Genomic DNA, 25,942 nt, shown 5'->3' on the forward strand with positions numbered 1-25,942 from the left:
AACTGGAGAGCAACATTCTCACTCTGTCTCATCAGCTGATCGTCTCAGCTCCTGCTCATCCACATTAGGAGCCCTGCAAGATGAGTTTCAAGGTGATTTGCCTTCAAACATTCGAAGTGAAAGGCACATGGTTTAATCTCCCTTTACTTGCAGTGTAGATAAATAATCCAGTGATGTTCGGCTTGAACTCATTGACCTGCATTCTGACTCACTACATGCGGCACTTCAAGTCAGCAACACTGCTGGAACTTTCCACACATAAGCTCAGAAGATGTTTGTTGTCTTTATTTGTATCTTTAAATAAAAACATTCTGAGTAATGAATTTTAACAAAAGTAGATACAGGTTCAATCAAACTCTCGATAATTAGAGCCATTCTTCAGGTGTGTCTGAGAGAGAGGGTACCTCAGTAAAAGCAAAGTCCTCCTTGATGTGGAAGAAGCGGGTGTTGTAGGACTCCAGTTTGATCTCCAGGAAGTGCTCTGAGGAGTGCTAGGAGAAAGTCCACAAAGAAACAGTGATGATAGTATATTCACAGCAGCAAAAATAAATTTAACATGGGGAAAATATGACATTGTGAATGACTGTTCAGGGAAGCCAGCAGCAGGGAAAAATAAGAGGAAAACGGTGTGTATCAGATGGTGCTTGGAATATATATTTTTGAAATAATTGCCAACAGAATTTAAAATATCAATCACACAGCAAGCTACAGACAGCAGCAAAAAAATGAGTAGATGGTCTGCTTCTGAAAAACAAACAATAGCAATACACTCACTATGAAACTAGTATAAGTGAAGAAATATGTGTCAGATGGCAACAAATCCTCTGGATTTCCACCAATAATGTACAAACGGTGTAATATGTCCAAATCTAGATGAAGTTAGTGTGTATTTATCAGCATTTTCTCCTCCATGCCTCTCTTTTCACTCCTCATGTATTTGTTCTGTAGTTAGTTTTTTGTCCCGCTTGTTGTTTGTTGTTTGTTTGTATTTTCTTGCCTCAAATCCAGCAGCAGTAGATGGCTGTCGCTTGCTGAGCCTGATTCTGCCATTTCCTGTTACATGAGTCCTTTTTCAGAGTGGACAACTAAATCTCTCTGTTATACTGTACGTCTTTACCTTACAATATAAAGCGGCTTCGCAACTCACAGGATCTGTTGCATTGGAAGCAAAAGGGGGACCAAGACAATATTAGGCAGGTGGTCAATAAAATTACATTCAATTTTATTTATACAGCGCCAAATCACAACAGAAGATCATTTGTAACCTTCACTAAAGCTGTTTCTGTGCTGTGATGAGCTCTGAAACCTGACTGAAACTCTTCAAATAAGCCATTCCACTGCAGATGATCTGTTAGCTGTTTGACAACTACTCTTAGGTTGATCATATTTAAGATTGAAGTATTAATTAATGGCAGGACTTCTTTGAGAAGTCTTGTAGGAATGGGGTCTGACAGACACGTTGATGGTTTGGAGAAAGAGAGAAACCTAGGGTTGTTCTTATTTTCTTCAATCAATGATGAATAGTAAGATGTTCTAGATTTACGGAGGGCTTTCTTATAAAGCAGGAAACTATTTCTCCAGGCTAAATAATGATCTTCTAAATTTGTGATATGTCATTTTCTCTCCAGCTTACGAGTTATCTGCTTTAAGGTGCGTGTTTGAGAATCATACCAGGGATCAAGTGGTATAATTGTCACAGTGCTATACCTGGTTACTGTATATTGCACCTCTACTGAATCTCTCCACTCTCACTGTCTTAAATCCCTCCTTCTTTACTGTGTGTTTCAGAGTGGATTTTAACATTATAATGAACACCAAGAGAAGAAAATAAGCATTTCTTTTAATCTTCCATCTAGCCAGGACATATATTCTTTCTATACTTCTAATGACATGAATAATGCCAATTACACAGGAAAATAGTGGGGAGTGGGAATCATTTTAATTTCATTGCTTACCAGCCTGGCAGTGGGAATTTTTCTGGGCATTGGAACATCGACAATGGGCAGCTCAGCATGTTTGGGGTACGCCTTAGCCAAGCAGTTGCTGGGTGGACTGCCTCTTGGTATGATTGCTGTGATCTTCACCCTCTCACAACCCTTCACAGAGCAGAAGGCAAACGTCTCTCTGTGATTGTGGGCTTTCACCTTCAGGAAGAGGAGGCTGCAAGACACACAATAAATGACAGGCATCATATGCTTTCCCTGACACTTAGCAACCAAAAACAAATCACACTGTTAAAGGTATTCCTAACATCTGACATTGCAATGCACAGAGGTTATACAATACACTCATGTCATCTAACCCTGAGCAGTCAGGTGATCAGTAATACCTACAGGTACACTTTTTTGTGAAATCTTACAGTGCCATCCATTCATCCATCCATCCTCTTAACAGTATATCAGTATATATCCAGGGTATGTCCAGCTTTATTTGTGCTTAGTCACAAAGGTCACCCAAAAATGTAGCTCACACCTTTGCATCTTTTATTGTAGGAATGCCACATTTCACTTTGGGCTGATGTAGCTCTTACATATTTTACTGTAAGAGTGATCTTTTGTGTGTGTCTAAGCCAAATCCCTGTATATTTTTCCTAGTTGTCCTACTTCTGGTAATGAGTGTAATGTAGTGGTCTGTGCATGGGTCGGACCCAGTGTCTTCTTCCCAGTAGTAATATCCTCTGGCCAAGTGCGAGTGGTTGATCTTCTCCTTCTGAGTCGTCCTCATGAAGACGCCAGTCTTGCGGGTTTGTTTGGTCAGCCGATTGTGGATGTCTGACAGGATTGTGAAGGTGGTACCTTGTGGATAGCAGAGGCCCACATTGATCCAGTCATTCCTGAAACACAAGGAAAACACCAAACCAATCCAAATCCAATATGATCTGATTTAATTTCAAAAGCAAAAACATGGGGACATTACTATCAGGTATTTTTGTGTAAATGAAACTGAACCTCATGATTTACACAACAACACATGTACAGAATTAAAGTCAACATGATATAAGCTGATGTTAAATGAGCTACTGTGGCTGATTTCTAGCCTGTAGACACTACGAGGCAGGTTTAAAGGTGGAATTCAGCGAGGGACTCTAATGAGTATTACTTTTAATATCAGCTTAAATTCTAATTGACTGGTACCTTGATGTAACCTAAAACTGTAACCACCACAGCTTACTAACCTGTCCAACAAAATGCATTACCATAAACTTCACCAGAATGCTGTTTAGACTGCATGAACTGCCAAGTATATTCATGCAACCTTCAAATAATGCAAAGTTCAACTTGCTGTCAAACATATTTCATTATATGAAAAACCATTCACATCTTATACTGATGCAATATCTGATTTAAAAACTCTAAAATGATTTAAATGCAGTCCTTATATTGACTGTTTATCAGATGTCACTGAGCAGTCCTGACATTTCAAAAACAATCTCTGACCTTCCTCTTAATTTAAAATTGGTTTAACACTGAAAAGAAAAGCAGTGATGTGAACAAGTTGCTTCAAATGAACTAAATGCAAAGTAACAAGCCTGCTTTGAAAATGTAAGGAGTAGAACGTAGATGTACTCCTGTTAAAATGTAGGGAGTGACAATAAAAAGTTGCCAGTTGCATAATGACTGAAACTAGCACCACTGAATGAAAAATGTGCTGTGGGGTCAGTGCCTTGATCATTAATATGCAAATTGTCATGACCATTAATTAACAACAACTAATCAAAGCCCATTGATCAATGATCAAAGACCAAATGTACTGTTACAAACCGTCACGGGTTGGGGAAACCTGCAGTCAGCTGAGACTGAAGAAGTCACTTGGATGAGTGACGAAACGTTTCTCCCACTGAAAACGCTACGTCCAGATGAACAGACTCAACCTTTTGGGATTGTTAGAGGGTAAGATGCAGGGTACACCATTTAAAGACTCACCAGTCTATCACAGATATGCATTAGTATTCAAAAATCAAAGTTTTTAATTTATACACTGTGGCATGGGGCTAATTCTCAGTCATTTGTGTGCAGCATACAGAATGCACGTTATTTGCATTTACATTGCAAAACATTCTGATTACCTTAATGACTGTTCTGTCAGCTGCTCAGCTTAACTATTCAGGCTCTGACTTCACAAAGCCACGCATGCTGTTTATCAATCATCAATTCCCCTTTGTGGTCTACTGAAAGGTGCCAGCTCTACTTAAAGACTAAATACATGAAAAAACCCCACTAAATAAGGTCAAATATTACGTGAAATAAAACCTGCCATATAAACTGACTCAAAGTTAAGAAATCGGATCTCTTTAACTCAAAAGCTTCTTCAAAATGAATCTTCTATATATAATATTTTTTAAAAAACAAAACAAACAAACAAACAAAAACTGTGTCATTATATGAAAGCCAGACAAAAAACATAATTAAACTCGTCAGTTTACTCACAAAACAGAGGTTTTGAGTCAAAAAAGGAACAAGATGTCATTCACTTCTTTTTACAAAGTTTGCCTCACTTGCTAAACACCACAATGACCTGTAGATGGAGCCATTGTTCTTTGCACAATCAGTGAAAATGCTTCGTATTAGTTCTGTCATGTTTTGATTCAGGCCATCAGGGATTAACTGACAAGCTTGAAATAACAAACAGACTTCGTGCAATTTAAATAGCTCAGGGCCACACCATGAAAGCCAGCTGAAGAGAGGCCAAACCACAAAAAGAAACTTTTCCTATTTTTGCAGTGAATCGTTGGAAAGAATGTTGAGAGGTGAAGGGGCTGATGGTCTCCATTAGTTTCATTCAAATTAATAACAGAAATCCTCTAAATAGGACTCGAGTTTCAAAGCAAAATCCATGTGTTCAATAAACTCCCATCATGTTCCCAGTTTCATTACTTTAACTGTTTCATCTTTCTGTGCTCTTTCAAAGAACCCAGCTAAGGTTAAGGGTCGACTCACCACAGTAGCCTGAGACCTACCTACATTCCAACAGTCCATTTTGCTTAGGAAGCTTCCTAACTGAGAGACATGACCTGGAATTATCTGTGTGGTTGCCATAATCAAAGCTCTTCCAATTCTCCAAATTTGTTTGAAGATTTGAAGAACTGGAACAGGAAATGACAATAAACCCCCTTTAAACTGGAAACAGGAAAGGAAAGGGGGCTTCAGTGCTTCCTTTATTGCTTCCTTTATCATAGGATACACTGGACCATCCTTTAAAGGGAGGAAAACAATTCCGTCCAATAAGTCATCGTGATGGACCATCCAACCAATTATGAAAACAATCGACATAATAAACAAAGCAGATGATGGAAATGTTCACTGTAACTTGTTCATCCATAACTTCCTGATATATTTAACAACAGTTTGTTAAACTCACAGCTGAACTCGGAAAATCACACTGTTGTAATAAGAACTGAAGAACACTATATGAGCTCAAGATTATGATCTACATTAACTGTTAATGTTAATGTTCTGTATATTCAGTGTTCATCAGCAGTGTCCATGTTTTTAAGATTAATTCTTACTTCAGGTCAGCTGGGATAAGTGACGGACTGAGGGAATGTTACGGCTGTCATAGAAATCCTAAACAGGGAGGAGGAACTTACTTACTTTTGATGACAACAGTAAAATATAAGAAAATATGGATCTAATTTATGGGACAGATTTACTAAGTGAGGAAATTTATTGTCATGTCACAACTGCAGGATGATCTAACAATGCACTGTAATTTATATACAAAGAGGCAACTAGTTCACTTCAGTAAAAACCAGCATTCTGCTGAGAGTCAGTGGCTCAAAAATCCAGTGTGAGCTCAAGTTTCACACTCTAAAAACAGCGAGGGAAAATAAATAAGAGGAAGCTGAATGAGAATCAATATACTTTTGGTATAAGAAATATCTCTTATGATAGAAATCACTAAGCACCTGTGCAAAGGGTTCTGAGGATTAGGAGTCAGGTGGAGCTCAGGATTTATCTAGAGGAGAGCTGCATTATTACAAACTATTCGACCCTATAAACCTGAAATCTGTGTGGAACGGCTGAGCTGTACAATGTGCAGAAGAACTGATGGCACATACAGTCCTTGCTGTCTCTTACAGTGGTGTCCAGAAAACCATGAAATTCTGGTCTTATTAGAGAGGATGTCCATGCTGCTTCAGAAAGTGTAGCTGGACAGATAAGCTAAATAAAAATTCTTAGGCATGGAAATCCAGAATTGAGAACAGGACGCAGAACTGCAGTCTTACATAGTTCTCTAAACTATTTCCTCCAGCTTCAGCCAAAGTTTTGATCAATTTATCTTTATTTAACGTCTAGTTAAAACAACTATGCTTGACTTGTGCCACGATATGCGGAGGCAGATTGTGTGGATTCTTTTTATGTGAGGACCCAAATGCAAACGTGACAGACAGGGGAGGCATGGAATAATCACGAGGAGGGGAACATGGGAACTAAATGTTGGAAAACTCAGACATGAGGATCAAACACACAGAGAGGCACAGAGGACAAAGACACAAGGGGAACCTAAAAAACAAATAACTGAACTGATCATAAGTAAACTCAGAGACGTAATAAGAATGAACTCAGAACTAACCAGTTAAATGAAAATAATAATAATACATAATAGATACCAAAACACAAGTTGATTCACATCATGTGACGTTATGCACTGTAGAGTTTCAGTCAGGATTTAGATTTCATCATTTAGCAGAGACAGCACTGCTGAAATCACTAACAATCATGTCATAACCTGAGACAACAGACTCTTGGACCCACTACATTGCAGATGATCACATTTGTCTTTGATCTATGAGTCAATTTAATGATAAAAATTTGTTTATGATCCAGAGTCTCGAATTTCTAATCACTAAACCTAACCAAGGGAAGTAAAAGGAAACTAGAAAATAAAATAAAAATTGGTAGAATAATTTGTGATAAAAGGCTGAAATACCCTGTGAAGTTGAGGCACACAACTGATGATGTGTTCCGATGGTAAAGCTTCTGGGCTGCTTTCTCATAGTAGCCATCCCTCAAGACTTTCTCCATTTGAAGCAATGCATTATCAGGGATTGTAACATCCAGTCCTTTTATACTTCTAAACTAAGACTAAAGTTATTGGATTAGACACACTTAACTTTTTTATTCAGGATGGCATTATGTTGATCTCTACTACTATTATGAGGAACCCAATTTATGAAAATTGTGTGAAAAAATAACCTACCATTATACTTCCATCAGACCAGGACACCCAATAGCACAAGGGTAAGTATTCAAAGGAAACTGAAAACACTGAAGAACTTAGATTTCTTTGATATTTCTCCCATGTTAGCTTCTTTTAATTGGCTCCCAGGATAGAATTTCAAATCTTTCTATTTATATACAAAGTTTTTAACGACCAACCTCACACACTGGAGTGTGCTGTCCAATATATATAAAGCAGTAAAATGGTCCAACAGTACAGACATCGGTGCTGTTAACGTGCTTTGAGTAAGTTTATTCACTGACTTGTTGAAGTTGATGAGCCAGATGGTGACCTCAGCAGGTGCCGCCTGGTCCCAGTGGATGGTATAGCCTTTGGCCAGGGTGACCACTGGCTGGAACTGCTGGTAATGTTTCCTCTTCTCCAGGGCACCTTCAAGTGTTAGGGGTCGATCAGGATATTCATCCCTCACTATCTGCATGTTAAGGTTGGCAGGGTTTCGTGTTTGAATATAGATCTGAAAAAAAAGAAGAAGAATGCATTCCATATAATAATATATAATATCATAGAAGTACCTAATTTAGTAGAAGTATCACATTTTAGTTATTCAATTAATACAGCCACTCACTTCACTCTATGACAATCCACTCTTTTCATTCCAACCACTTTGTTCACTCCATATATGTTCGGTGCTCTGTATTGTAAAGTAAAGACCCGACACCCTCATTGTATGGTCTTCACCTTACAATATAAAGTGCCGTGAGGTGACTGTTGTGAATCGGCACAGGTCACTATGTTTGTTCATACACTGAATATCTGTACATGATGCACACAGATATGGATCCAGATTCAACACTAGCCTCTAATTCACTTTGAAAGATGGGAAGTCATGAACTTCAAAAAATCAACTATGGATGCATTGGTTCACTTTGCTTGTGCTACTGCAATATAGGTGTCAGCTAATTGAATCACATTTACTTAAAATACCCAGAAGCATGAGGTTGCCGCTTGTGCAGCTGGTTGGTTCGAATTAAAATGAAGGAGATTAAGTTGATCTTGGTGGTGCGCAGTGGCGTGAGTCACTAGTTGTTGTTGCTATGATGATCCCACCAGGAAAGATACCACACCAAGACATCAGGCACACACCCACTGAAGTAATACATACATTTGAATCTTGGCTAAGAACTGAAGTTCCTCTGGTTTTTAGTGTTCTAATGACAACCTTTCTAAAACAGGTTGTCATTAGTCACTAAAAAGGGAGAAAGGTGCTAGAGTATGGTCATGGTGCATTTTAGTGTAAGAAGGTCTGTCCTTGTGATTTTGTGTCCCAACTGGGTTTGACTGCCACCAGTCAACTGTCCAGCTGTCGAAGCTCCTGCTCCTTGTTGGTCCGGGCTGGTGGCTGGTGTACAATCCCTTCTGGGCCACAGTTTAATGTATGGGTAAAACTCTCTGTGGCTTGGCTTCTTTTTTTACACAGTGAGGTTCCTGGCTTTATGTCCAACCCATGTGCAGTTTGGGAGGTTTGTCAGTTTAAGTACTATGTTTCCTTTAACCTAGGTGGCCTGCCTAACATGACCTCCCACCTAGGTTAAAGAAAACATTTTACATTGGACTGTCCTTTTTCTAGCCAGATCCCAAGGTTATTAAACTCCTTTACATTTGGGGCATTGGTGTGAACCAGGAAGTATATGCATGCTAGTGGGCCCTGTTTGGAACACCTTTTGGCCTCCAACATGCTCCAGGATCCCAGATGTTCTGCCTGTGCATACAAAGTGGGAGGTGATGGAATCGTGGCTGCGGAGAAGCTGAGGAGGCTGAATGACAAGTGGGGTCAACTTATGCCCTTGACTCTTTTTCAGCTTGTTTGAGCTGTCTTGCAAAACAAGCTAGCATTTAATTATAATTAATTATAATTATGAGAAGACAACACCTGACTATTTGTTTTGTGGAGTATAAACAAATACAGCTTTGCACACAAAGACTGTTTGTGATTGAGGCTCATTGTGAGGGAATGCAAAAACAGTCCTAAAAAAATCCATTGTGTAATTTGTTGGCTTTATGGCACAAAGAAGCAGACATTTCCCAAAACATATTCAGAACACCAGAAAATAACTGGTGTTAAGAAGGACTTGAAAGAGCACTTTTTTCTTATCCCTTCGGACTCTTTTTTTTTCAAGAGTTTTCGGATACCCCAACAAACAAGTTTCACGGGCTAATATATGAACCACTTGAAAATGCACTTGGAATAGGAAAATGCACACAATCAACCAGAAATGACATTTGTGTTTGTGAAGACTTATATATGAAGATGAATGAATGAGAAATCGAGTGTGACACCTGCTGACCCACCTGTGCATAGTGCCCACTGCAGATAGCACCCTTCCAGTCAGGCACATCAATGCAGTCAGGGTGACGAAGCAGCCAGTTGTCTTCTTTAACCAGGAAAGCTCCGGGATACTCACTGACTGATCCATCAATATCATGGAAGATGGTCGTCTTGTCCCCGTCCATCTGCAGTTTACTGAACCAGGGACCTGGCTCCCCAAAAAATACCCGAGATGTAATCTGTAAGAGAGGGATGCATTAGTCTAGAGCCATTTACTGTGGCTTTTTGTGGTACTACGCATCATTCACATTCAATATTCCAAATGTGTTCAGTGTTTCTTTATTTTCAACATTTAAAACATGGCTCTATATTTGAATATATTTGACATTTAGCTGAGAAATATCCAGAATTATTCAGTCGATCTGATAATCTACAAAAGTGGAACATACAGCACAATGGAACTGGAATACAGTTTTCAAATAACAATAGTATTTTAAAATGCCTTTGTGTAAAGCTACAGTTACCGGTTTTTCTTCCAAATGAAGCAAAGATTCAAGTTTGTAAAAATGTGTTAAACCAGTGTCTCTGGTTTTGTGTATTTCACACAGAAGTTGACTCACAGGTACATGGTCAAAGGTGATGTTGGTGACATTATTATTGGGGCAGCTCTGCCATGAGTTGTTGAGCCTGAAGCCAAAGGCACTGGTGTGCCTTCCGTCTAGTGCCGTGTATTTCCTAAATGTACAGTTCTGTACATTGATCGGCCCATCGTAGATCTGCATGCCTCGGATTGGAAAATCACTGCTCAAACACAGATGCACAAACGTCGTCATTGATGTTTGGCTCTACGTACACTGGAACAGAAGCTTCAGAAAGTCACTGAACTGAAAAGAGACGCGCAATTACAGCACAATGTGTTTCTTTGAGACAAGTCTTCAAGGAGCTATAAAGGCAAGTTTTATTTTCATGTGCAGCAAAATGCATGGCAGAAGACTGTATGACACATGTAGTCAACATCATCAAAGATGTTGTGTGTTAGTTAACTACAAGAGAAAGTACTACACAAAAATAAAGAGTAACCAGCATGTCAGCAAGTCTTTTGTGAAACATGTTATTAACTGGTTCTGTTGGAGCACTTTAATCAGAATGTACTCTTTTGCTATACTAATTCTTGTTGTGTAGATTTTTTGAGGATTTTCTGTTATTAAATTGCATGTAAAAAGGATGCATCAAGTATGCATTTTGATGAAAAAAAATTTCCACACATGACTCCCTACTGTGGGTGTCACTAAAAAGCTTTTCTTTACAGCAGCTCTCAAGAAGTGGTCAGCAATGAAGAACATGAGAGCACAATAGTGTCAAAGAATGTTAGTCTAAACTGCAGAGTAAGGCAGAAGTGGTTTAAATGATATTCATTTTTCCTCACACAATAAAGGGATCACTAATATTCCACTGGTGAGACGTTCTTTTTGTACACTGCCCAGATGGCCAGAGCACGGGCCTGATTTCTGAGCATACCAAATCTGGCTCTCACACATATCAGCCTTGATTAAACTGTTATTTGACACAGACTAAAAAAGTGCAGTCAAATAAGGTGTTAACTGCAACGGCCACACATACTTTGTTTTTGCAAATTTAGGTTCTTATGAACCAAGTAGTTCCAGAATCATTACTGATGCAGAAAAACTAGTCCATGCATTTGTTATTTTGAGTCTGGACTACTGCAAATTCTTATGATCCCTATTATTATCATGCAGTTAAAAGCTACCTGAAAAACATTCAAATGCTGCTGCAATGGTACTGACTAGAAATACAAAGAGAGACCACTTTGTCCCGCATTAGTTTCTTGTCATTGGTTCCCTGTGAAATAGAAACATGGACTTAAAATACTTTTCAGAAATAAAGTCTTAAATGACACGGTTCCATCTTGAAGACCTCATATGTTATTATGATTTTAATATAGCATTTTGCTCTGTGGGTGAAGGCTGAAGTCCTCAAAGTAAACATGGAAGGCTATCAGGACCTGCTCACGAGGAAATAGCTCCCAATTTTGGGTTCAGAAGACCGACAGACTCAAGTTTTCTCTCTCCCATAGTTTGTGTTTTTCCTCATTTGTCTTTACTCCTTCTTTTGTCTTGTCTTTTCCCTTACCCTCCACCCAGTCATAGCAGAAGGCTGCCTGGACCTGGTTCTGTACTCTCTTCTTTTTAAAAGGGAGTTCTTCCTCCCCACTGTCACCAAGTGCTTCATAAATGGTGTCATGATGCAATTTGAAAAACATTGTAAAAATACTGTTGTGACCTTGTTCTGAATAAATAAAACTGATCTGAACAGAATATTATAAGCATAGTGAAGTAAATCAACCTTACCACGACATACTGACAATGTAAACATAAAAAAACCACAATATCTGTGTTTTTAAAGCAATTATTAAATGTACATTTTGCTTTTCAAACAGAGGTTTTTTTTATCAGTTGCTAAGAGGAAAAAAAGTTGAAAATAAAATTTCTGAAACACCACTATTGATAACAGAGTTTGTGAGCTTAAAAACAAAAATAAAATGAGCTATAATCGCCACTTACATGCCACGTGGCAGGGTCCTGTCAGTAAGGTCAGAACCCCCAGGGCCCCAAATCCTCTTGTCTGGCAAGGGCATACCACGATTGTCGCTTTCACCCACAAAAAGTGAATTCTTCACCTGCTGACGAGAGCCGTCATCATCTGGAAATGTCCCTCCACTGCACACAGACAGTGTGAGTAAATTCAGGTAGTTAAAATCTGTTTTCTGTTGTTGATTATGTAAAGCTTAAACATCTAAGGCCATGAAAATATACAATACAACATGCCAAAGCTAAAATACAATGGAAAAGTACATCATTATGATTTAAATGTGTGTCAAAAGCTACACACTAATATCTTGGTTACAAGTATGGAGTTTTTAGTTTCTTTTTAGGTTATATTTAAATCTCCCCAAAAAGCTGATTCTGTTCATCTGGACGTAGCGTTTTCAGTGCGAGAAATGTTTCGTCACTCAGCCAAGTCACTTCTTCACTTTCAGCTGACCGCAGGCTTCCCCGGCCTTATAAACAGTACATTTGCACAAGGACTGATCAATGGTCATTGATCAATGGTCAATTTATGTGAAAAGTGGAGAGTGTGATTAGGGGGCCTAAGGATACATCTTTCACCATCATACAATGCTGTGATTGCAGCCATTCCCCAAATCTCTGTGAATGGTACTAAGGTGGTAGTTTTCACATCTTAAGTTGTTTTCAATAAATTGCATGCTCAAAAAAAAATGTTGTGGTCTTTTGAGGGGGGGGGCACAAACACTGATTTAGTATGGATAGAAGGCTGAACCTAAGGTATTTGCAAATTTAGGTGGCAAAGTACTGATAATGTCTCCGTCTCCTGTCAGGAGTTTGTCAATTCTTGCCATCACACTCCTAAATTACTTTTCACTCTGCATCAAAGCACTCCTTTTCTAACAGGATCCTAAGAAGACTCCATATAAGGCATTTTCCAATTAGGCAGAGAGAGAGAGCAAGTGAGCAGGAGAACAATAAACGCATACAACAGCCCTTTTTTTCTAACATGATTTAATAAAGGGGGGGTCTTACCTTGCTAAAGTGAGGCCAATGCCATTATCAGCAAATCTACCGAAAAAAGGGAATATTATCATTAGAGGCACAGAAACACAGAAACAATGTGATGTTCCCATGGATACACACATACACACACACACACACACACACATGCACACACACACTAAGAGACTAAAGCAGATAGCAAGTTATTGTTAGATGGGAATGAATTTCTCTTTCTTCACTGAACGTGCAGAAAAAACACTTGCTTTGTTTGACATGCATAATTTTCAGTGATATTCACTTGCACTAGAAGTTGATAAACTTTACTTATTCACTGGTTTATTTTGCTTGGGTAAAAAGTAAAATAAACAAGTAAAATCACTCAGTATGTGTATTACTCACTGGCAGTCATCTAGCCACACATCCCCTCCTCTCAGCCAAGCTCCATGGTCCTGGTTCTTATAGGCAACGAAGTGATGGATGAGAGCTGGGACTCTAGGTTTGAACGGGTCAGAATCCTGATGGGGGCCATACCTAAACAACAGAAGGACATACAGTGCTAATATTAAACAATATTTTTCAAGGCTGCAAAGGAGCTATTTATATAAACTGTAATGTTGTAACTTTTTAAATGGTCATTCATCCATCCATCCATTTTCTTTTGCTTATCTGGGGCCAGGTTGCTTGGGCAGCAGCCACAGCATTGAAGCCCAGACCTCCCTCTCCCTAGCCACCTCCAACATCTTATCTGGGGGAACACTGAAGTATTCCCTGGCCAGTTGAGAGATATAGTTTCTCCAACGTGTCCTGGGTCTGCCCTGGGGCCTCCTCCTGGTGGGACATGCCCAGAAGACCGAACTCAGGAGGCGCCCAAGATGCATCGATGTGGAGGAGTAGCTCGTGACCATAGGTGAGGGTAGGGACATGGATCGACTGGTAAATCGAGAGCTTCATTTAAATTCTCAGCTCTCTCTTCACCATGACAGACCAGTGTAGGGCCCGAATCACTGCAGCTGCAGCACCAATCCGTTCGTCCGCTCCCCTGTCCCCGCATTTGTGAACAAGACACAGAGACACTTAAACTCCTCCACTTGGGGCAGCAACTTGTTCCTGACCTGGGCGCTCCAGCCGTTTCCGGCTAAGGAACATGGCTTCAGACTTGGAAGTGTTAATTCTCATTACCATTGCTTTACAGTTGGATGCAAACCGCTCTAATGTGAGCTGGAGGCCTCCACCTGGTGAAACCAGCAGAACCACATCATCTGCAAAAAGCTGAGACAACAGTCTGAGACCACCAAAGTGGAAACCTTCTGCCACTTGACTACGCCCTTTGTCATCACTGAATCGAAACAATTCTAAAAATTATGCTCAGAATCGCTGACAAAGGGCAGTCCCGGCATGGTCAACACCCACTGGGAATTAGTCAAGCTTATTGCCGTCAATGTGGACCAAGCTCTTGCAATGCTTGTTCAAGGACTGAACGCTCATAGCAACAGCCCAGATACCCCATACTCCCAAAGCACCTCACACAGAATACCCAGAGGGATGTGGTCAAATATCTTCTCCAAGTCCACAAAACACATGTAGACCAGTTAGGCCTACTCCCACCCACCATCAAATATTCTTGAGAAGATAAAGAGCTGGTCCAGTGTTTCATGACCAGGATGAAAAGTGCATTGTTCCTCCTGCATCCAAGCTTCAACTAATGGTAAGAGTCTTATTTCCAGCACCTTGGGGAAGACTTTGCCGGGGAGTATGAGGAGTGTGATCCTCTAACAGTTGGAGCACACTCTCCGGTCCTACTTCTTAAACATGGGAACCACCACCCCAATCTGCCAATCCAGAGGCACCGTCCAAGATCTCTATGTGACAGTGTAGAGACCTCACCCCCAGTGATGGATGAGTCATCCCACATGAGTCTCCAGGTGGAGCAACCTCGAGAACCCCACCTATGGACTCCAAGAATGCTGGGTAATTTAAACTATCATTTGACACATAAGTGCCATTTTAATCCACAAGAGTAAAAGAGCAGTTCAACAAATGGAATGGTAAGTAGTAAACGGACTGGTTCTTATATAGTGCTTTTCTACTCTATCTGAGCACTCAAAGTACTTTACACAACTTGTACATTCACCCATTTACACAAGCACTTGTTTCTATGCTGTTTCTAAGTGCTTCCTGTCCAATAATCACATGCATTCATCGGAGAGCAACATGGGGTTAGTATCTTGCACAAGGCATTTGGCATGCAGACTGGAGCAGACTGGGATCAAACCAGTCTTTGAGTAAATTAATAATTTTTAATTGTATTTATTTATTTTTACCAGATAACCATATGTGTGTGCGACTAGTATCTTTTATTACTTGACAGCATCTTTATCTTATTAATGATTAATAACACAAAAACCTTCATTGCACTGACAGATCTACACTTTCTTTCTCCAGTAAAAAGTTTTTCTGCCCATTTAAGAAAAACGTCCATCCCTTCTCACCATTGGCCTGTGCACTGACAATATGAAAAAGAGCACACCCAGTGCTCACGAAAACATTAACAGGAAATGTCATCATTACAGACTAAACTCATCACACTGAATCACACTGGGTGGGATGTGATTTCAGCTTCTCATTCAGGGTGTTTGTTACAGGGTCTAACCTGGCTCCTATCAGAGACAGGAAGGGTCTCTTGTCCTTGTTATTTGCCTGGGTCGTCTTAACTCCATTATCAAGGATCATTCCAGCCTAAAATAAAAAGACAATAGAAATTGTGAGTTTGCTTGCCCTGTAAGAAAAATGTAGAATTTTTAAAAAGACATGGACTTTATTTATTTATGTGAGAGGTAAAGCCATGTGCTTGGAGAGCAGATCGCTGTGTTCAAGGATTATTCAAAGATTATCACCATTATGAGATGAAACACACAAAGAAATCCAAGAACCTGACTGATGCAGAGCAGGAATAAACTTGAACTTTTGCTAGCAAAAGGGCTTTTTCACAAAGTTTACACATCCAGGGATAGAGCAGTCAAGACCAGCTTTGTGATTTCCCACAACATTACAAAAACCAATAAGACATTCATTGATTTAGAATTTATCAAAGAGTATTTGGTGGTGCTCTAACACGCCTGAAAAAAAATGAAGGATTTGAAAACGCCCCTCTCCAGGTAAACCAAGATGGACTGTGGACATTATGGGAAATCTGGAGCTTCAGTTTAAAAACAAAGAGGACAATTTTCATGTTTTCCTACTTAGTCATGGACCAGAGCAGCATGGTTACTCAGCTTTATACAAAAGAGGTACCAGAAGAATAGTTTCCACACATGAGTAGAGATGCTCAGAAGATGTTGGCTCTCTCTGGAGCTACCTTCATAAGCGAACAAGCATTCTCAGGGATGAAGTTTAACAAATCCAGGTGCAGATCCTGTCTCAGTGACGATGTCCACTGTCTCATGCATTTCCACCTCAGATGAACGTGACTTTAACCTGCTTGTTCAAGCCCAAAACAGACCAGATTTCTCTCAGTGAAAAAGAAAAAAGAACTTAAAAACTGCAGATGTAATTAAACTACAAGTAAAAAAGCAACAGCACTTAGTATAACAGTTCTACATCCTTAAAATATTGCAAAAACATTTTTAGAAATATTGATTAAACAGTGATAAAATGCTTGTACTACACCTATTTCACATTTTCATAATTGTAATATCAACGCTTACCAGTAGCAGTTTATAAAGAGATCAAATTAATATTGAGAAGAACTGAGTTCAGCTTATTGGTGTGGCCAACAAGTTTCTCCACAACAGGCCCCCTGGGTAAATTAATTGTTTAGCGCTGATTTAACAAATGGTTTGTGGTTAATTTTGCATGTAACTCTTGTCATTATTTGGAAAAAATGTCAAATGTATAATAAATAAAAATATATATACTGTCAACAAGTTTCCAAATGGAGGTACAATTTTTATTCAGCAAATGAATTTTGAGTTGAGCTGAAACCACTACCTTCGTCCTGTTTCCCTCCCTTAGTTGCAGGAGAAATGCATGAATGTTATGAAACATTTTTATTGGCTTCTTCAAGCAATAAATCAGGCTCAGTAGCAGAAGACTTCTCTTTTGCACTCTTTTCCAGACACATGTTGAGCAGCCCAGCATCAGGTCGTAATTCGCAGTAAACCAGCAACAGCTGCTAGCTCGTATAATCCCTTTTAGTGAAAACTCAGTTAACTCTTTTGGCCCCAGCATATATCATAGGTTTTTTAAAAAGCTGACCATTAACTTGACCTGCATTACTTTCCATGGCATTTAATAATTGTAGATGTCAGGTGGCAATGAAAACCCAAATGTTCCAAAAGCCTGCAGTTCCTTGAGGCTGGATCTAAAAGGGAGTCTATGGGGATTCTCTTTCTAACCTTAAGGAACTGCAGGTTCTGGAACATTTGGGTTTTTGTTAAAACGCTCGACTTTATAGTAGAGTTAAAATATTTTATAGCATGCTACAAAAAACACTTTAGTCTTTCATTTCAACTGCATCTTTTCTTTTCTTCGTTTGTCCCTAGCTGACAGCCGACAGGGGAGGTCGTCCACGAAGCGAATACGTCGCCGTGGGTGCCGTAGGGTTTCCATCTTGGTCAACGATGCACTTCCCGGCCTTACGATCTCTGGCCTTGACCTTTGCTTGCTCCAGGGTTAGATGTCGTTGTTCAAGATCATCATCAATTTGCTTGATCCAAGTCTTCATGGGCGCGTCATGCTTGATTCTTCAGCGGGCGGAGTGGTGATGCAGCAGAAGTCGATATCGGAGGCGATGGTTGCTCATGCAGCAGACGTGGCCAAACCATTGCAGTCGTCGCTTCTGGATCAGCTCTTCCATCACGGGTTGCTGGTGACATTGACTACGTTTTGTGCTGTTGATAAAACGGTCAAGGAGGGACACTCTGATAATCTGATGCAAACAGTGCAAACAGTGGAAGACCTCAAACTTGTTGAGGTCGTGCTTGAGGATAGCAACTGCATAGTAAGTGTCAGCTCTGGGTTGTGATCAGTCTTAACTTAGGAGTGTGCCTACTGTGGCTGACAGGGGCACTGCTACAGGCAGCTGTAGCCTGTAGCTGTGTGCTGGGTTTTGCCCATGTTTGTGTACTTGTTTCCTTTTGGAACATTTTTCATTAATGACTCCTTTCTTAGCTTACTTGCTCCTTAGTTCCACAAGTTTGCTAGCATCAGGATGATAGGTCTTAGCTCCTCAACATGCCACTGACTACATCCATATTTTTATACACTCCAAAGTGTCTAAAATATAATAAAACATCTCTTCCTGTTAATTAAGCCACTCGTATATCAGCGTCACCTGCTAGACTACTCTTCATAAACTCTGCTTACCTTACCATGACATCATATAAATTTAGTGAGCAGCAGCAAATTGGGTATATACATGTGAGGGTACAGAGATAAAAATCAATCAATAAATAAATGAAATAAATTTTACTTTATAAATTGTTTTAGACATTACATACAGGAAGAAAATAGGGATGAAGACTATAAAGTGAGACCCGGGGTTTGAGGCAATACAGTGTCATATTATCTCAAACAGTGACAAAGGTTTCTATTGGACTGAAAAAGGTAACAGGCCTTTAGGTGAAGCAAGGTGTTATTTATAATTCCTTCTGTTTTATAACACTAGTTTATCAAATTTCAAGGTGAAGCCTCAGCTGACTGATTCCTGTTTGCTTTGCTGAAGTAACATTACACTGTTAACACTGTTGGGACTTGCTTTTGGTTGGCACACATCTGTCTCTGCTAATATAAGACCAGTCATCATCACAGCCATGCCCCTAAAGGCTGAAAAGAGCTACAGATTTTGAAATCAATCACCATAGATTTAGGAGGCAAGTAAAATTATGAAAAAATACAGTTACAGAGAACTGGGAAACATTTAAATAAAAGATAAATACACTGCATAAAATGTTCCCATATCTCACTTAACGAAGCTTTAAATCCAATCATCTGATAAGAAAAATTTCTTGGAACTTTCCTAAATCTAGCAAAGAATAACCCTACATGCTTCCCAATTTCTAATCCAGCCTTCTGTAGCGTTTTCTTAAATAATATCACAAAAGTATCATAACAGTAAAAGCCTTCGAAACCCAGTGTGCTGCTTCTAAACAAAGACACTGCCATTGTGTTGCTGTTGAACACTCAACCAGCAGCCCTGAAACAACCTCTTCTCTCACACCAACCTGACATGAGTTATGCTCCTGTTAGGATGATCCAAATTAAAAGGGCAGAAGGGAACAAGAGAGTGAGATGGAATAGGAAAGAAATCACTGTAGGGCTTGAGAAAGTAAGGCAATTACAACAGCGCTTCCCTTTTCAGTGGTGCCTCATAAATCTCTCTCTGCTCCAGCTGTGCTGTGTTAGGAGCCACAGGTAACTCCAAACTCGGTCCTATCTCCGTTTCTGTTATCTTGACTTTTTCCAACTATCTCTCTTTTTTTCTTTGCCATCTGACAGTTTGACCATTTCTCAGTTCTTGCACAAAAGTGTGTTCACATTATCACTGTGACTAAGTTACCGGTTGCGGCAGATGGCCCCGCCCCTCTCTGAGCCTGGTTCAGCCGGAGGTTTCTTCCTGTTAAAAGGGAGTTTTTCCTTCCCACTGTTGCCAGAGTGCTTGCTCATAGGGGGTCATATGATTGTGGGGTTTTCTCTGTATGTATTATTGCAGTGTCTACCTTACAATATAAAGCGCCTTGAGGCGACTGATGTTGTGATTTGGTGCTGTATAAATAAAATTGAATTGAAGTGGGGACCACTGTATAATCATCATTATCTTTGTGGAAAAATGGATCCAATCTAATTCCACCATTTAAGGGAGGACAGGTCATCAGCACTGATGATGACGGCAGTGTTAGCTAACGAATTGCAGGCAAACTCAAACATTATCTGAGTTTTAACATTAAGTGTTCATGTTTGGTGAGCTGTAAATTTAGCATATGTGATATTCTTAGGGACTGTGTTCTTTGAAATGTTCTACACGCAGGGATATAAATGACAAGTGAAAAAAATATTGCAGAGTAAGCTAACTATACACTATATGACAATTAAAAATACTTGTGCAAACGAAAGGAGGGAAATCTCTGTCAATTGTAATTTCTCTGGAACTCTCCTCTGTCCTGAAAGAAATGAATCATTCAGCATGGCTTACTGAGATTGCTTTCTGGGTCACAGGCAGGAGGATGGAGGAGTAGAAAAAATAGAAAAAAGTGAAGCTGACATTTTTATAGGATCAGCAATTTTCTTTCTTTAGTCTGATGTTCTTTATTATTCACCACATAAAACGTTACATCAAGTAGGCCCACAAAACACTGTTAAAGCTAGGGTTGGTATAAGTCCTAAGCCCAAAGCTCTTCTCCACTCTTACTTTGAAACACCAAATAAAATAAGTCTGTGCATGTGTCACAGGTTTGATTCAGAGGTGACTGTCATCATTGAGTGGGAGTTTGTCATTGTTTGTTTGTTTAACATGGTGGAGTCTTAAGTAAGAAAACATTTTTCATAAATGGATTGGTTCTTATATAGTGGTTTTCTACTCTACTGGAGCACTCAAAGCACTTCCCATTCATACAAGCACTTTTTTCTATGCTTACTATCTAACATTTACACACATTTGTACTCCGATTGATGCATTGGAGAGTAACATGGGGTTAGTGTCTTGCCCAAAGATATTTGGCACGCAGACTAAAGCAGCTAGGGATCAAACTGCCAAGTTTCTGATGACCTGCTGTATGGTTGACCATAATTAGCTACCCTAAACAATTCGGAAAAAAGGAATGAACAACAGTGTTTTCACGCTTACTATAAATTACTGAGAGAGGTCTAACAAAAAAGCTGATGTGTTGTTTGCTAGATTTAACTTTCAGTATACCCGTCAGGCAAAAACAAAATCTATGTTGCTACAAATTTGGGGGGGGGTGTTGTATGATAAGGGATGCGAATAGATAAGAATTCAGCTGTTCTGATTCCATTATCGATATCACTTATCCATTTGATTCTCTATTGATTGTCATTGCGAAACCAATGAGAGCTATTGGCTCTGCTTTGATAATCAAACACCAAATGACTCAAATGAAGAACACCTCATTTCAATTATCTGGATAGGTGAGGCCATACTTCTGGCAAAACTGTGTATTTGGATTGTGAAGTGAGCCATTTAAGTACATAATAGTGGGAGTAAACAAAATAATTATCCAAGCAATATGATCACCTGAAATCAGTGTCATGGTGCTGGGTGGTGTTTGGCATTATGTTTATTATTATTAGCTCATCTGATGTTTAATTTCTTCATGATTATCTTTATTAGTATGTAGGTTTCATTCTCAGGGTTTCCAGTTCTAGATTTATTTCCTGTGTCGTTCCCCTGGTGCATTGTTCGTGTCCCTGAGTTTGTCTTTGTGAATTTCCTGTTTTACTTTGAAGGTCTGTGTCTGTTATCACTGTGTCAGCTTGTGTCTTCCTGTCGTCTTGTGAATTAGGATCAGCTGTGCTTCCCTCCTGTGTGTCATTACCTGATTACCTTGTGTGTGTGAATATAGTCGGTTCGTCTGTCTAACTCTGTGTATTTCCGTGTCTCTTTGCCCTGCATTCTCCGTGCCGTTTTCCCGTGTTTGTATGATTTCAGGTTTGTTCTCTAGTTTTCCCCAGTTTAGGTTATCACTTAATTTTGTCCTCACTTCTGTTCATTGTCACTCACTGTAAATAAACTCACTCGCATCACCGCCGTTGTCTGCAACTCGGGTCTTCCTTCACAACACCACACGACTGCTGCCCCAGCCGTGACACACAGTTGGTTTCTACTTCCCCCTTTTTCAATATTGCTTATCATCTTATTGTAGACTGATGAACACTTACGTCTTTAATAATCCTTTTATAGCCTTTCCCAGATTTGTGGAGGTTGTTGTGATAGAGGCACAGTTTACATGGTCATGGAAAGAAAAGACTTTGCCAGTACCCAGTAACTTCAACCTTATCTCCAAGCAGAAGACTGAACTTCTTTTCGTTAGCTCACTTCATGCTTGCTCTTTCCAACAGTAACTAACTGATTACTTAATGTGTTGAACAAATAGAGACAAATTCCAACTTTTTATTCATTGTTTAGTCAAATTCCTTATCACAGCATTCTTTGTCTCCCCACAGCAGTTCATCCTCAGACTCACCCTGAAGTTGGAATGGGCTCTGTTGTTGGTGAACTGGCCCATAGGTGTGTGCTCTGTATATCCAGGGGAGTATAACCCCTCTGAGGGGCCTGTGGGCACATGGTGGAAAATGAACCAGAAGCCTGTTTCCTGAGGGTTTACACACAAATAGACATATAGTTACAAACAGAGCTGTTAGGATAAAATGTTTTAGTTTACAGTAACTACTTTATCTGTAAAACAAAAACTATCTGTATTTCTGTTCATACACAAACATGTACAGACTCCTATACATAAACATAACCACAGAATCAGTTTTGCACTTTGCATGTCAGCCTCTGTTTTGCTATTGTTCTTTACAAGTATGTAAATGAGAAAAGTTCTTATACTGGTGAGGATAAATGACACTTCCTCCCAATGGATCCTGGTAAAATCCTCAAAGTATGATCATAATTGGCACTCTATCATAGTGAAAGTGTGGCAGTGCCTCTGTTGTCTGCTTGTTCCAGACGGTAATAGAAGTATACAGCCATTAATCTGACCTGGCAATGTGGTAATGAGAAAGAGCTCCACCTGGAGAAACAGGGGATATAGGAGGGGTGGGGAAGGGTTGAGAGATGAGAAAGTGACAACTCACCTCTGAGCCTGCAGCAGCACAGTTGATGAGGTTGTTATTAGGGTTGGCAATCCAGAAAGTGGAAGTTGCACTATAGAAGAAGGTTGTTGTAAAAGAAAAAAAATGTTGGATTTCACATAAATAGTTTAAATCAGTAATGCAGAGGAGAAGAAGGAGAGAAAATTGCTTCTAAATTGTCAGAGTGTTGTATGTGCAAAAATGGACATAATTTACGTCTATGTCTGGATCTGAAATCAGTCCTGCAGGGTCTGAAACAAGAAGGAAACTCTACACGAGTAAGGACTTATGTTCTGTTCCCAAAGGGAACCCTAGGGACCCTTACTGGATGCAGATGCCCCAGTTGGGATTCGAACTCACAACTCTCATAAGATGGAAATGGCTCCAGAACAACATCAGCATGAAGTAGGTGAAGGAGGAATAATAGATGCATTAAACATACATTACATTCACAGGGTTCTCCTTTTGTCCAGTAGTTCAATATCCATACTAGACATTTAGAATTCAACAGGTCTTGTAAAGTTTTGCTTGTCATTCATCCTTATTTAGCAAAAAATGATCCTCATGAAGTACCCAATATATGTATGCATATATATGTAATGATTGGGACAGAGATTGTGTCACCACCTCATATCATGATCACAGAGCTTTTAACCACCGTCTTTATCAATGAACGGAGCTACTGGTTCAGTTATCATGGAGTCACAGGGTTGGAATATCATGAGAATATTTGAAAGCTCTCTCATTATCCATGCTCTACCTTTCCACCAAGTTTCATGATATACAAATGGTACTGATCACAGACCTCCACCTCTGCTTTTGCCTTTTGCAGAAGAACAGAGTGTGTTTGCTTTCTTTCACAGTTCTCAACTTGACCTATCTGTTAACATCTCCTCTACATTATGCAGGCTTAACAATGATTTACGCTCGTCAACTCATCACCCCCTGCTGCAGCTCAATTGAGATGAGAATGATGTTAGCTCAATGTAATCAACGTCTCAACCAGTCCCAATCAAGGTTTAGCCCCCCTCCAGCCTGCTTAATGTGATTTCTGTCACAAGTGATGGGAGGGAGGAAGGTCTGAGAGCTGAGCTAAAAGTCACCATGCTCAATTGTGTGACAATGATGTGACTTGCACAGCTCCATTATGGGAATTTGTAGTTAGTCTTAAAATCTTAAAATGATGAATACAACAACAGTGTAATGCAAAAGAATCATTTACATAAGAAGTCTGCAAAAACCCCCAAACACTTTTACTGTAGGCACGGTAACATGATTCAAGGGAGAGCAAACTATTCTTCAACCAATTTAGCTTCTATCAAGGGAAATCATATCCAGGTTTAATGGCAAAACTGGGATTTTGTTTAAATTATTATGGTTATAATTATTATGTTATTAATGCACTATATTGACAGTGCATTAATAACATCACCAAATTACTGAAAAACATTATCACTTCCCAATAGTGGGAATACCAAAGTCATGGTGCTTATTTTACCATAGAGCAGAGTTAAGAAGAAAGTCACCTCAGTCACATTGAAAATAGTAATAAACAAATGAATGAGATATTAAAGTGTGCATTTAGTGGAGACCTAAAGTTACTTTAACAGGACCCCAAACCAACTTTCTAGCATGTCAAATGATCATGTTCCTGACTTGGTGCAAAGTAACCACTCTCTCAATGAGTGTGAATTTCAGCCTTATCCACAAACATTAGTGGAGTTACTTTTCTTCCAACTCTATGTTGAAGCTATTCTAAATAAAAGCAAAGAGTAAATATATCTGCAGGAGAAAAAGTGAAGCATAGAAAGACCATGACCATAAAAAAAGGAAAAAATACAAACTACATGTGAGAACAAGCAAAAGTTACTAACATGCAATAGTGGCTTTACTATTCAGTCATGTCAGCTCTATGGATATGCACTTGAACCATCAGAAAGCCCACAACACTGGCTGTTACCCAGTGACTAAGTCATCACACAATAGCCGTAGGTTCTCAGAGTAGCTTATTCATCAGCTTGCTCACTCCTGTTTCTGTCTAATAGCCCCACTATAATATATGTTTATCTTTTTATTGTAGAATTAAGCTTTCAGTTCAGGGTTTCATTTTTGGCCAATTGTGCACACTCTTACTTCAAAGAGGGAAGCGGATTTCAACTCACATCTGTCAAGACTGTAAGTGACTCACTGCCTGTCAGTGCATTGTTAAACAATATCTTACTACTTGCAAAATGTTTTGTTAAGTTTTATATACAAAATACAAGTTGTTTTTAAAGTAATTTTACCCATTAATCATACATCAAATAACTGAAGTATACACAAAATGCAATTTTTAAATAGCGACATAACAAAGGGAAAAATCCAAACCTACCCCTCTATAAAAATCAATTATTCCCTCAACCTAATAACTTATTGTGCCATCGTTATTGTTAAAATAATCAAGCGGTTTCAATAACAGGCAAGGAGTCTTTCACATCACTTATATACAGAATTGCTTCAACTGAAAGGGTTTTTCAGCATGAACGGCCTCTTTAAAGCCACGTCAAAGCAGCTCAGTATACCAGTTTACATGGCAGGACTGTTAAATATGAATATCAACAAAAGATGACAAGATAAGACAGAAAGGCAAAAGACACATGCAAGACTCAACGTATATTTAATAACTCAGATCATTTTTTTGTGTTGTTACTTTCTTGAATTTATTCAGCATTTGCACCATGTAAGGTTTCTGCCTGTTTTATCCTTAACTATTAACTGATGAAGGTCTTGTATCAAAACTAAGCAAATAAAAATAGTCAGTGTGTGGGAGTCAGCAGTGGAACACCACTTCTTTGGGTTTTAGCATTAAGAGAATCACTTGGAATAATCTGAACACATAATTAAAAAAATAGACTAATACCATTAGGCAACTTTTTCAATTCACTTTCAACCTTACGACATCCAAGTAACAGCAACCCAGTCGATTTTGGTATGACAAATGCCAAATATGGAAAACAAAAGAAAAAAAACATCCACTGCAGTGTTAAAGCAGCAG

General features: G+C 39.3%; 1 protein-coding gene across 2 annotated transcripts in view; it reads right to left on the bottom strand.

Moving 5' to 3' along the window:
- The window catches only part of cemip (cell migration inducing hyaluronidase 1), a 143,363-nt gene that overhangs the window by 8,142 nt on the left and 109,279 nt on the right, over nt 1-25,942 (bottom strand). For both annotated transcript variants that reach the window (XM_063470434.1, XM_063470439.1), the window contains exons 15-26: nt 22,912-22,981; nt 22,296-22,424; nt 15,749-15,834; nt 13,498-13,629; nt 13,129-13,164; nt 12,091-12,246; nt 10,129-10,309; nt 9,532-9,747; nt 7,485-7,696; nt 2,648-2,833; nt 1,956-2,160; nt 405-491 (exon numbers count right to left, since the gene is read on the bottom strand). In XM_063470434.1, coding sequence (XP_063326504.1) covers nt 405-491; nt 1,956-2,160; nt 2,648-2,833; nt 7,485-7,696; nt 9,532-9,747; nt 10,129-10,309; nt 12,091-12,246; nt 13,129-13,164; nt 13,498-13,629; nt 15,749-15,834; nt 22,296-22,424; nt 22,912-22,981 — 1,696 coding nt within the window. The remainder of the gene's footprint in view (nt 1-404; nt 492-1,955; nt 2,161-2,647; nt 2,834-7,484; nt 7,697-9,531; nt 9,748-10,128; nt 10,310-12,090; nt 12,247-13,128; nt 13,165-13,497; nt 13,630-15,748; nt 15,835-22,295; nt 22,425-22,911; nt 22,982-25,942) is intronic.

This window comes from Pelmatolapia mariae, linkage group LG1 (genome assembly GCF_036321145.2).
Source record: "Pelmatolapia mariae isolate MD_Pm_ZW linkage group LG1, Pm_UMD_F_2, whole genome shotgun sequence".
In the NCBI taxonomy this organism is placed as follows: Eukaryota; Metazoa; Chordata; class Actinopteri; order Cichliformes; family Cichlidae; genus Pelmatolapia; species Pelmatolapia mariae.